This window comes from Crinia signifera, chromosome 2 (genome assembly GCF_055691185.1).
Source record: "Crinia signifera chromosome 2, ASM5569118v1, whole genome shotgun sequence".
Taxonomy (NCBI): Eukaryota; Metazoa; Chordata; class Amphibia; order Anura; family Myobatrachidae; genus Crinia; species Crinia signifera.
In genome coordinates, this window is record NC_139218.1 from 66,485,521 (window position 1) to 66,498,330 (window position 12,810).

Consider the following 12,810-nt stretch of genomic DNA (forward strand, 5'->3'; position numbering starts at 1 on the left):
ATACATTTCTGTATATCCTGTATATTACATATTTGGTTTTATCTTCATTACAGGCTAAAGCTGGATTTATGCTGAATATTTTAGGAGTACTTGTTATTACACTGGCCATTAACAGCTGGGGATTTTACATGTTTGACCTGGGAACATTCCCTTCTTGGGCAAACTCTACAGGAAAACCATAGTACTGTAACGTCATTTCCATTTGAAGAAGACCGGTATTCTGTACAAGAATTTGATGCAGAGGTTCCAGAAACTGCTGTGGATGGCCATTTTCAGGGTGTATGCAATCCTCCTTGGCTCATAATGGTCTCAAGAAATCAACTTACATATTGAATTCACATATTCATAGTATTCTGGTAACAGAACCAGTCATGGCCTTTACAAAAGACAACCTTACACGGAAAATGACTCCTCAACCATTTACTTGCACAAGTCTTGGACAATTTACTGTAATTTGTCCGTTCTCAGTTCACAGTTTTGAAATGTTCTCTTAGTTGGAAGGGAAATAAAGATACATTATACTGTACTGTACTTTTTGGACCAGGAAAATGTAATTTGTGGAAACAGTTGTTCACAATGTAGTTCTTGCACTCCACTATATATAGATAAGGACAAAAAGATGGAATGGAATGCTGTTTTTTTCACAAATAAATGAATTATTGTTTTTTCATTATGTTCCTTTTGTAAAATGGGATCTAATTTGGATTTTTTTTTATTGATAATTTTCTTAATTTTTAAGGCTAAATACATTTTGATGCAAATGTTGGGTGACCACCAAATGTATTATTTTTATCCATCTAAGATTTATGAATTAATAATAAGGTTCTATCAAATTAAACATTTCCTGAAGACTTTTATCTAATATATTAACAGGGAAGAATTATTTTTTTAAAATGTAATAGTAAAGTGGCCTGTTCTACATTTAGGGCAGTATTCAATCTCGGGTGCTATTTCCGTTCTGCCATTTCCAACAAAACCAGTCGGATCCGTTTTGTCAGAAACGGCCATGGATTGTCAAATTCACGCCCATTATTCGACAATCCACAGCCGTTTTTATGCAGACAAATCCCCTTTTTGATAGTCGACAGACAGAACATTGAATTCTTCCTGTCGAATACCTATCGAGCTAGGCGAAAACAGAATCCTGGAATGAATACTGGCCTTAGTGGTATTTCAACAATTGCACCTGCACAATAGTCGTGTTTTGTAGTGGTTCATATCATACTCAAGAAAATTGTTGCAATCACCCTCTTTATGGTAAGTAGATCTGGTCAATCTTGAGCATTAGATATAAAAAAATAATAGCTATGGAGTCACTGGTGCTAATGAAAGTGAGATTGAAACTATTTGAGTGTAGCAGAACATACAGTAAATCCCCTTTCCAAAAAAAAATAATTATTATATAAAATGTGTGTAGAGAACCAAAATGACCTCAGTGCTGTTATTCCAGATGCACTAATACTCAAAATGCACCAATATAGATATTGGCATAGTTTGGTGTTAACCTAGTCCCCATTGCAGTGGCAAGGATCTGATGACAGAAAACATGATCACATAAACAATTGTCGGTGAGACAATAGTGTATAGAAAATAAAGTAAATTCCCACTGTTCCTCCAATCTCAAAATCAGTCCTTACTTTTAACCACTCGGATGCCACCTTCATGTGAGATGTTCGTGTATAATGATAAAATATCACATTTTCTATTAATTGAACAAAATGAGTAGTATCTATGTGGGATATCAGGGAAAGAATATATGGTTGAAGACATTGTGCCACATAATGATAAAGGTTGGGCAACTGAGACACTATACCAGAGATAACGCGATGCCCAGGTGTATTGGGAAGTGATTTGTGAATTTTAGGTATATGATAATATGTTGTGATGATATGTACAGAGGAAAAGAATAGAAACATATCCTTAAATATAATGATCTGAGATAGGAAAGTCTGTAATACAGTAGTTGATATAATTCACGTTAGTAAATGACATGCGCAGTACTGAAGAAGCGGCTGTGCATGCTAAGGACCAGCGGGCAGCGGCAGTGGAGGGAGGCGTCATCTCCAATTAGCTCCTAAACTGGCTGTTTTTGAAAAATGACAGAAGCTGGTTGGCTGGTATTCTCTTCTAGGCTTACTAAATACCGTCCCACTACTCTGTACGCTCTACTGTAGGGTGCATACACTGTGGGACTGCATTGAAAGCTGATACATATGCAGTTAATATATATTAACTATGATACAGAAATTTTCACGGCACAATAAGAATTTCTTATTGCCATGCTGGCTTTGTCACATGATATAACTTATTTATTAAAGAAGCTGTCATTTAATAATTTGATTTATGCATTTTCAAAATGCTGATGACATCTATGTTATGGCCATGTTAGATATAGGGCATTTGTAAAATATGAATAGAACATGTTTCTACATTAGCTCTTGTTCTGCTGTTTTATTTTACATTACTTCCAAAGCTTAAGGTTTGATGAGTTTTCACATTATTATTTCAGTTTCATAATTGGTTGCCATGGCGGCATTTGTTGTCTAATGAGTGTAAATAGAAGCGGTCATTTTAACCGCACATGGATGAGCACTCTTAGCTGCGACATAATAGTACCAAAAAGCAATATTAAAGAGACAGGGCCATCTGCAAAATAAAATACTTATGTTCATTTCTGATGGACTCTTTTAGCCTCTCTATATACTGTATGCCTATATGGGCAATACAGTTCCTAACTGAGAGGTAATCCATTGGATATAAATTGGGATCACTGGTATTTGTTATGTACCTCCTTAGCTCTGTCTGTTTAGGGGTTGGTGATAAACTGTATAATGTACTTTTCTCACCTTCTATACTTATGTGGCGTCTCTACCAAAGTGATTATGTCAACCTGCAGGCTACAGATAACAGCTTGACTGACTCCTGGAACCTGATACCAAACTGCACTAATTTACAGAGAGACACAAATTTGGACTTTTCAAATGACTATGGTATATTTATTGAAAGGGTAAGGATATTGGTGGGTTGTTTATATAGTTACATTTTATATAAATTGTGAATTGTCAATAGCTTGAACTGACTCCAATGAAACAAACAACAAAAAATATACATTATATATTGTATGACTTGATTTTCGTGCCATGTCTCTAACGTGGCATAATGAGCTTAAGAGCCTCCTCTTCAGTCTCTGAACTCTCTCTGTAAGTGCTAAACTTTCCCACTTTGCTAGCACTGCCACTAAGAGCTTCCCTACGTTGCCATTTACCAAGAGTCCACTACTGCTCATGGGCAGATTCAGGGGGGGGGGGGCACGTGCCCTCCCTGTCATTTCAGACATTTTGTAGCTGAGGACTGGGCTTTTCCAACGCTTGGAAAAGCTGGAACGTTTTCCCCATAGAATAACATGGGACCCACTAATTCCGACCTCCACTCGCTTCCAACGGCTGTCAGTTCCCCCCCTGGCATCCCAGAAACTCATGATTGATCTCATTCGAACCCAAATCGTTGGACGTTCTGATACCAGGCTGGTCCATATGGGTCAATTGGTTCAGGAGATATTGCAGGTTAACCGATTTCTGAAATGTAATTTCATGGCTGTTCATGTTCTTTGAGGGCAGATTACTCTGGAACCAGTTTCACAGGACAAAAATTATTCAAAGCCCCTCAAAAGTTCTTCAATATGATACTGGTCTCATGTAAATGGGCCCGTTGGTTCCAAAGAAATAGCCGGTTAAATGAGAAAACCAATTAAAGGGTGGGAGGGGGTGGTTTTCTCGCCCCTCACACCAGAAAATGCAGGGACTAGGCGGGTGTAAAAGGGGCCAACCCAGGAATGTCCCTGCATGATCCTGGGACCATATTCCTGGTAAAGTCCTTGCATTTTCTGGTGTGAAAGGGGTATTATTTCAATATCCGGGACATGTAGTGCTTTGAATACAGCCGGGCAGCCCCACGCTCTCTGCCCCGCTGTCAATGGCTGTCACTTCTGCCCGGCAGTGGCTGTCCCCCAGTTTCCTTGAGCATGTATTCCTCCTTGGCGATGAGCATGTAACCCCACATGGCGACAAGCATGGAACCCCTGCAATGAGCATGGAACCCTTGGCAATGAGCATGTAGGTAAGCAGCATCATGTAGCATCATTTTTAATAGGCATTATGGTGTTTGGCATAATAAGTAATGGACATTATGATGTGTGGCTTAATATGTAATGGGCATTATGGTGTACATTTTTAATGCGCACCTTTGGCGCACAATGTCCCTGTTTATGAAGCATATTGTGAATTTTGGTTTAATCCATATGGCATTATGTGAATTTGGTTCATTCCATTTGGCATCATGTGTAAGGGGCAAGTATAATGGAATCTAGTATTTTGTTGCATAATTTGTAGAAGTTGTATATGGTGTGGTACACTACACTCAAGGACATGCCCCCTTTTGAGTGACCACACCCCTTTTCCAGAGCGCGCCTTAGATGCTCGCACAACTACATCCTTCCCTTTTGTCGCCAAGGTGGGCTTGTATACTTTAAACGCCAGGGCTTATTTTTAATCCCATTCCCACCCTCTCTCTGCTCTCCTCCTCTCTCTCGCCGCTCTCTTAGCATGTACACTGGCACCTATTATGGTGCACCCCCTGTCATTTTCTACTGGATCCGCCCCTGCTGCTAATGAAGCTAGAGATGTATTGCTAAGCTGCTGATCCTACTTGGATTTATAGATAATAGGCCCTCACTTCTGACATTGGCATAACTGCTCTCCCTGCTGGCAAAGTTAAAGACAATGGCATCTGTTCCCTCAATAAGCTCTGTGCCCTGGCTACATCTATTTCTTTCTCTCTCAGGAGGACATTACAGCTCATACTTCAAATATGTCCCCACCCCATCTCTCTTAAGGTGGCTATACACTAGGGCTGGGGAAGCCAACTCCAGTCCTCGAGAGCTACCAACAGTTAATGTTTTCCAGATCTCCTCACAGAATCACAAGTGAAGTATTTAGCTCCACCTGTGGATCTTTTAAAATGTGTTAGTTAGTAACGAATCCACCTTTGCAGCAGCTAGGTTGTCTGGAAAATGTGAACTGTTGGTAGCTCTCGATGACAGGAATTGGCTTCCACTGCACTAGGGCAATTTATCTGAGGCTTGAAATTGCATCAGATTTCCCTTGAATTTTCCAGTAGCTTCCCGGGAGTCCTGCATGTGCTTGAGTGTTTATTTCGCATTAGATATATTGCATGCAATTTATCAACCCATGACAAAACACATGCAATTTATCTTACAGCATACACTTGTACCATACAATTCATCTAATGGGCTGTACTACAGGGTGTTAAGGGGGGCTTGGCCTAAATAGGGCTATTTAAAGCTATGTAGAAGAGGTTAGTAGCTACCATACCTATGGGGCCGCTTCAGATGCGTTTGGCTGGTCTGAAAAATTTACAGTCAGACCGATTATAGGTCAGCCGCACATGCCCACAAAGCCAGCGAAAACACAGGCATTGGCCAGGCCTTGGGAGGAAGAGCGGCTGTCGTTGGGGCCATCGCAGCGCTGTAAATACGAACCTGGAGAATACGGCAGCTTAGTAAATGTGCCTTATTCTCCATTCGTATTTTCATCCAATCCTGGCCGTAGCTGTTTGCCCATGGGATCAGCCGCGTCAACCTTTTTAATAAATCTCCACCGCAATGCTGAATTTGGCCGGTAATTCAGCAGAAAATACGACTGGAAAATACTCCTTATTTTCAGTATTTGGCTGAAGCCTGCACGGATCAATCATATCTGTGCAGGCTTCTCTGTGTAGTAAAATACAAAAATAAATAAATAATTTAAAAAAATTATGTGGGGTCTCCCCGCCCACTTATAACCAGCCCCGGGCTCATTAAGCCGGTCCTGGTTACAGAAATACATGGGGGAAAAAGCTGGGGTCCCCCTGTATTTCTATAACCAGCACTAGGCTCTTGGTCCGGTCCTGGTTCCCATAATACAGGTGACAGAAGGAGTAGGGGTCCCCCGTATTCTGGAAACCAGCACCGGGTTCAAACAGCCAGTGGTGTCATGCCACAGTCAGGGGACACTTTTTATATAAGGTCCCCTGGTCAAAGCATGGGCTGGGTGCCTAGGGGAGCTGGGGACCTCCCCAAAAAAGTGATCCCCCCTCAAGGGGAGCCCTGGCCTGGGCTGAAGTCCAGGGCTGTCCCCACCACCCTTGGGCTGTGGGTGGTGGGCTGATTGCAAAAAAAATCATTAAATATTGTAATCATTGGTGGCCAGTGTCAGCAGCAGCCACAGTGCTTCTTCTGTCTGAGGCTGCTGCTGTTGCTGCCCCAGCTGGGAGGGAGCAGCAAGGCCTCGCAGTGGCAATGCCACTCGTGGACAGCAGCGGTGCAGTGATGACCAGGCATCCTGACAGGTGCTGCAACAGAGTTATCCAGTAGAAGGTGCGACCAAGGAAGGGTAATGCAATGCACATGGGAACACGCATTGCATCGCCCCTCTTGTCATGTACATGCAACCTGGACACTGTACATGTGACTTAATGCTTAAATTGCATGTATGTTGCTCAAATTGCATGTACAATCGCCCTTGTGTATGGGGGCCTTTAAGGTTTCTCTTCAACCGATGACTCATCAGTAATTTAGGCAGTCTTTCCCTGAGTACCTTTGCCGCTTGCCTCTACAAGTGTACCTATCATCTCCCCTCCCCTTATGTACATCTTGCCCATGCCTCACCAAATATTCCTCTGACCTCTCTCCCCATGAGTGTATCTGCCTCTTACCTCGCCATGTTCAGCTATCATCTTCCCTCCCAATATATGCCACTGTCTCCTGCCTCATCAAGCATCCCCCCTCTGAATAATTGCCTCTGAACTCCCTAAACACAAGTTCCTCTGCCTCCTACGTTTGTATATGCATTTATCAACTCCACTCCCCATACAGCATGTGCCTCTTCATCCCCATGTGTTCCTCTGACCAACCCTCTCCATATGCTCCTCTGACCCCCTTTCCCTATGTGTTCCCCTGACTCACTAACCCTATCCCCACCTGATTGATGGCTGCAGATCCAAAGTAGCATGGAGATTTATTTATATATATATATATATATATATATATATATATATATATATATATGACGAGCGAGAGCTGAGCCGCCATGATTAAGTAAAGCAAGTAATAGAAAAAAAACTTTTGAGACAAGAGAAAGCACATGTGTGGCTGGCAAGTGTGAGAGTATACAGGAGGCTTATCAATAGTAAATGTGTCTGTGTTTGAGGAGATCTTTAACTAAAATGTAGATATTGTATTTCCATTATGCAAAGATGGAAAAGGAATATAGGTTGTAGCACACATAAATTCTAAACAGTTGCTGTGTGAAGCTGTCTTTTTACTAGTCTTTTTGTGTATGCGGAGATTAAGATTGTTTGTTGCTAGTACTTCTTCACTATGTATTATTATTTTATTTTTCAGTTTTTCCCACTAATTATTTTTATGGCATTGTTTTGTATTTTACTATTGTTTTATTTTAGTATTTTTTTCTATAATGTAGTAATAAATGTTTAGCAATACACCACCATCATCATCATCATCATCATCATCTTCAACATCAACATCATCATTATTATTATATTTTATTAAGGGCCACAGATTTTGCACGGCTGGACAGTCAGCATACAATTACAATACAAATAAATATTAAAACAACCAAATAAGATTAGGCAGATGAGTGGTACATAAACAGATACATAAGTTATATATTTAAACAGCTCAGTACCAGAGATAACAGTAGCACCAACAATTTAGCTTACAGTGTGACAGAGGCAAAGTAAGCAGTATGGCATGAGACATACAAGAGAGAGTGAGAGCTTTTAAGCCCAATACACACCAGAACGATGCAGATCATAAGCGGGTCATAAGACGATCGTGCGACCCACTCACGATCTGGTGGAGCTTACGACCCGCTCACGATCTGCATCCGATCCTGTCCCGATCTGATCGTGACCTGTACCCACTTGAATGGTCATTTACAGAACCTACCTGCTGCAGGTAGGATCTGAGCAATGGCGTAGCTTGTATAAGGCAGCCCCCGCTGCTGCTTGGGGGAGCATGGGCTGCTCGGGACATTGACTGACAATATTCACTGCTTCCGCAGTGTGCCGCCTGCATCCCGGCCTCAGCTGTGAGGCGAGCTTAAATTCACAACCCCCGGGCTGTATGTGAGGACGCTCAGTAAGTGGCCCGCCCAAGTTCTCACACATACAGCAGCTCAGTGAGTCTCTTCTCACTGCTCCCTGCGGCCATGTGATTCCGGGTACAGGCTACAGCGGTCTGGGTTTATGTGAGGTTAACAATGAAAACTAATGGAGCATGGGAATAGTGACTCCGCCGGGCACGTGACATCATAGCATCTGATGTTACTATGGTGCTGCCCCGGCCACCGCTCTAGCAAGCGGGTCAGTTCCTGTGGTGCCTCTAACATTGGGCAGGCTGGGTCAGGGAAGCAGCGTAAAAGTGCCCCTTGGCTGCCCACAACCAGATCTGGGAACTGCTGCTAGTGAGAGGGGAGAGGAGCCTGCACCTTAGCTGTGACCATGCTGGCAAGTATATAATAACTCATACCTCCCAACAGTCCCGATTTTAGCGGGACAGTCCCGATTGTCAGGGCCTGTCCTGCTGTCCCACCCGCGGGCGGCAGTGTCCCGCGGTGTGGGGGGGCTGTTGGGAGTCCCCCCTGTCAGCTGCTAAGCAGCTGGGAATAAACGCTGTGCGCATGCGCACAGCGTCTATTCCCGCAGCCAGGGGGCTGGGGGCATAGCTAGAGGCTCACAGAGCCTCTGGGTCATGCCCCCATAGCGGCAAAATGGGGGCGTGGCCTCACGGGAGAGCAGCGAGTATAGGCCATGCCCCCACATTAGGTCACGCCCCCCTACGGCGCGCGACAGCAGCGTCCCGCCTACTGAGCAGCCAAAGTTGGGAGGTATGGTAACTCACAGCATGCAGCTCAGCTGCCACTGACAGCGTCGTTTAACTGGCTCAGCCCCCTTTGCTCTTGGTAAAGTGTTAAAGGTTTGCACTTTGCACATCACTATTCACTAGCGCTGGTGTTGCAGAACAGAGCCAAGTGCAGTGTACACCACTGAATGAGGAACTGGAGGAATTGAAAAAAACAGCTGGGAGATGAGGTACACAATAGAGGACATGATACACAGGTATTTATACCAATATTTACAGAGTCATGTGCTAGGTTTTATCAAAAAGTGATTTTACAGCTACAGAAGCATACAAGGTATGCTGGAGCTTGTCGTTCAAAACCGACTGTTTTGTTTCACTCCAGAAGCAAATTATTGGGAAAGGGGGAGGGGGGGGGGGGGGGGTGCCAGATTTTTTTTTGGCAGGGGGGAGCAACATTTCTAGTTACGCCACTGGATCTGAGAAATTACCTAATGACCCATGGGGCCGGTCATCAGATCGGGATTGGATCAGCAAAACATGCCCAATTTACATACAATCGGTCAAGATTGTATCTAAATTAGGTCATTTTAGCCAAATCGTTCTGGTGTGTACCCTACATTACTCTTAAGGAATGAGACAATGGGAGTCAGTGGATGCAATATTAACACCAGCATGGTGGGTAAAGGAACTGGAGATTGGAACTATGAGGTGGGTAGAGTAGGAAAGCATAATGAAGTTGGTTTTCAAGGAATGATTGAGGGATTTTAGGTTGCTGGATGTTGAAATATTATTTTTGCACATATTATTTGTTGTGGTGTTGGGTTATTGATTTGGAGATAGCAGAAATGCATATAAGTGTGGGGTAGGAAATAAGGACAGAGGAGAGGTAGATTTGTGTGTTATTTGCATAGAGGTGGTAGTGAAAGTTGAAGAAACAGAGGAGGTGAAGAGTGAGAAGAGGGTGAAGAAACAAGATGGACAGTATCTAATCACACGAGAGTTTATTCTTTATGAGAAGGGTTATTCTTTGTGTATCATTTCTATTTCATGTTATCATTTGAATAGGGTTAGAATTATTAGTACTTTCACATAAGCAGAGTATGCTTTAATAACTTTAGCAGTATTTATTTAATTGAACTACAATGTTGATTTTGGTATTTGTCTACCGACCTGTTGTTGCTAAACAACAGGTCGGTTCTCCAAAATCTGCCAGCCCAGCTTACTCCACTAGGTGATGTTGAGTGGCTGATCCCCAATGGCAACAGTAGGCCTTGGAGAGAAAGAGCCAAAGGTGGTGAGGAGAAGCCCCCCCTCCCCCCCCTCATCTCGTCTAGCTTAAAAGCCTCCTCCCCCATTGTAACTACCAGCATATCTTAAGAGAAACTCATCATTGGTACTGCTAATGCCACCAGCTTTAGGCCCCTTAATTGAGGCAGGTCCCACAGTTGTTCTGCCTCTGATCCCTGTATTGTCAGTAATGCACTGTACTTCCAATTGCATGTAATAAATCCCCCTCCTCCATGTAGCCAGTGGTGCACTCCCTCTCTGTTTTGTCAGCAAGGCTGCCATCAGAAATTGTGGGGCTCAGGGCTGATAAAATGGCAGGCAGGATTTTCTAAATGCTGCCAGTGCTTTCCATATAGGGTTCTGTTCATGTGCTAGCTGCAATGAGCTTGCAGCCTTGCAACAATTCGAGGATGAGACCCATGTCTAACCTGGGACTGAATTTCTGGCAGTCCCTCTATGAGTGCTAGAACAACAAGTGATATAGAATAAGACCCCTATTTGGCGCTTTGCTGCCCTTGGTTCGTACTATCTCGTGGTTATCACCAAACAACCAAAAAAAAAGTCACAAAGTCAAAAAAGTCTTGAAAAAGGTGTTTGTACACCGAAACGCGTCGGCAGCTGGTGTGGAGTGTGAGCAGCCATCACCCTATTTCCACAAACCCTCATTGTATGTATGTATTTTTTATTTTATTTTTTACGCTTGGTGTTTTGAATTTTAAGAAGTACTGTTTTTTCTATATGACCGTGTGGGTCATTTCTGTACTGTTTTTTCTCCCTGTTGTATGGTATGTGACCATCAAAGAGAGGTAGAACTTTTTAACTTGCTTGTTTAAATACATTTTTAAAAAAGGAAACACATTTTGCTTATGGTCAATAAGAGATAAATTGATGACCCCCTCCTTTTTTTTTAACAAAAAACACTGAGACAAAAATATTTTTCTTTTGTCTTATCCTGCACCAATTGGTGTATATGGTCGGATGAAGCATTTTTCAGTGAGGTTAAGAACACAGGCCCAATAAAGAAAACGCTATGGGAGTGTAAAGCCTTACTAATTCGTAAGTCTGGTACGCTATCATCCTTCATAATTCTCGTCACCTTCGGGTAAAGAAAATCTACTAGTGAAGAAGGTTAGAAAATGGGAAAGCGCTATCCTGATGATGTTGAAAAGGGTTAAGTGTTGTGGAAAGAAGAAGAACTAGTGAAACACTGAAAGGTAAAATGAAAAAAGGTATTTATTAATAGGTTAAGATATTATGTGTGAGCCAGACTCTGTGATGCCGACGGGTGGGGGGGGGGTTTGCTGCGGGGAATAATGGTCGGCAGTACGGGGTGGTGTTGCAGCCTTGTTACCCTAGGGGTAATGGGTACCCTTGGTGGGTGTAAGTGGTGTTTCTATACACCTATGAGGGGTCCCCAATTGATGGGAATCTTCCCACACAGGTGTCGCCCGGGGAGAGTTCCCAATGGGTTTTCAGTAGGTCTGTACTAGACTACTTTAGCTACCGTGGGTCCTATCACATAGATGAATTACCTATGCCCTCTCTGCTCCTACACTTGAAGCAGTGTCCGTGGTGTGTCCTCACAAAGCGCCGCTAGCAGCACTTTGGGGTTTATTCTAGTTCATTCTTTCTGACAAAATCCTTCTTAGATGGACAAAACCATGTGCACTGCAGGGGGCAGATGTAACATGTGCAGAGAGAATTAGATTTGGGTGAGTTATTTTGTTTCTGTGCAGGGAAAATACTGACTGCATGATTTTACACTTCAATATAGATCTCACTTTGAAGTAAAACCCCACCCAAATCTAATTCTCTCTGCACAAGTTACATCTGCCCCACCCGCAGTGCACATGGTTTTGTCCATCTAAGAAGGATTTTGTCAGAAAGAATGGACTAGAATAACCCCCTTTGTGAGGACACACCACGGACACTGCTTCAAGTGTAGGAGCAGAGAGGGCATAGGTAATTCATCTATGTGATTGTAAGGGGGTTCCAGTAGGAATCGCCTGAAGCCCATCTGAGGCACCTCTCTGTACACTCCACCCAGCCAGACTGTCACACTCTAACTGTTCACTTCACACACAGATCGTCAGGGGAGGCCGTAGGTCCTGGGCTCAGGACCCACGGTAGCTAAAGTAGTCTAGTACAGACCTACTGAAAACCCATTGGGAACTCTCCCCGGGCGACACCTGTGTGGGAAGATTCCCATCAATTGGGGACCCCTAATAGGTGTATAGAAACACCACTTACACCCACCAAGGGTACCCATTACCCCTAGGGTAACAAGGCTGCAACACCACCCCGTACTGCCGACCATTATTCCCCGCAGCAACCCCCCCCCCCACCCGTCGGCATCACAGAGTCTGGCTCACACATAATATCTTAACCTATTAATAAATACCTTTCACTAGTTCTTCTTCTTTCCACAACACTTAACCCTTTTCAACATCATCAGGATAGCGCTTTCCCATTTTCTAACCTTCTTCACTACAAGCAATAAGGGACAGGGATACCCTTAGGGAAAAGCAGCACCTGAGTTTAGCATAGGACACCACACAGGCAGAGCGCAGTGTTCAAAACTA

The 12,810-nt window shown here is 43.4% G+C and overlaps 1 protein-coding gene across 4 annotated transcripts in view; it reads left to right on the plus strand.

Moving 5' to 3' along the window:
- The window catches only part of LOC146059772 (solute carrier family 13 member 2-like), a 43,099-nt gene extending 42,495 nt beyond the window's left edge, over positions 1-604 (plus strand). For all 4 annotated transcript variants that reach the window (XM_083172274.1, XM_083172275.1, XM_083172276.1 and 1 more), the window contains one exon: positions 54-604. In XM_083172274.1, the coding sequence (XP_083028400.1) occupies positions 54-182 (129 nt within the window). In that variant the 3' untranslated portion in view covers positions 183-604. The remainder of the gene's footprint in view (positions 1-53) is intronic.
- Positions 605-12,810: the final 12,206 nt, after the last annotated feature.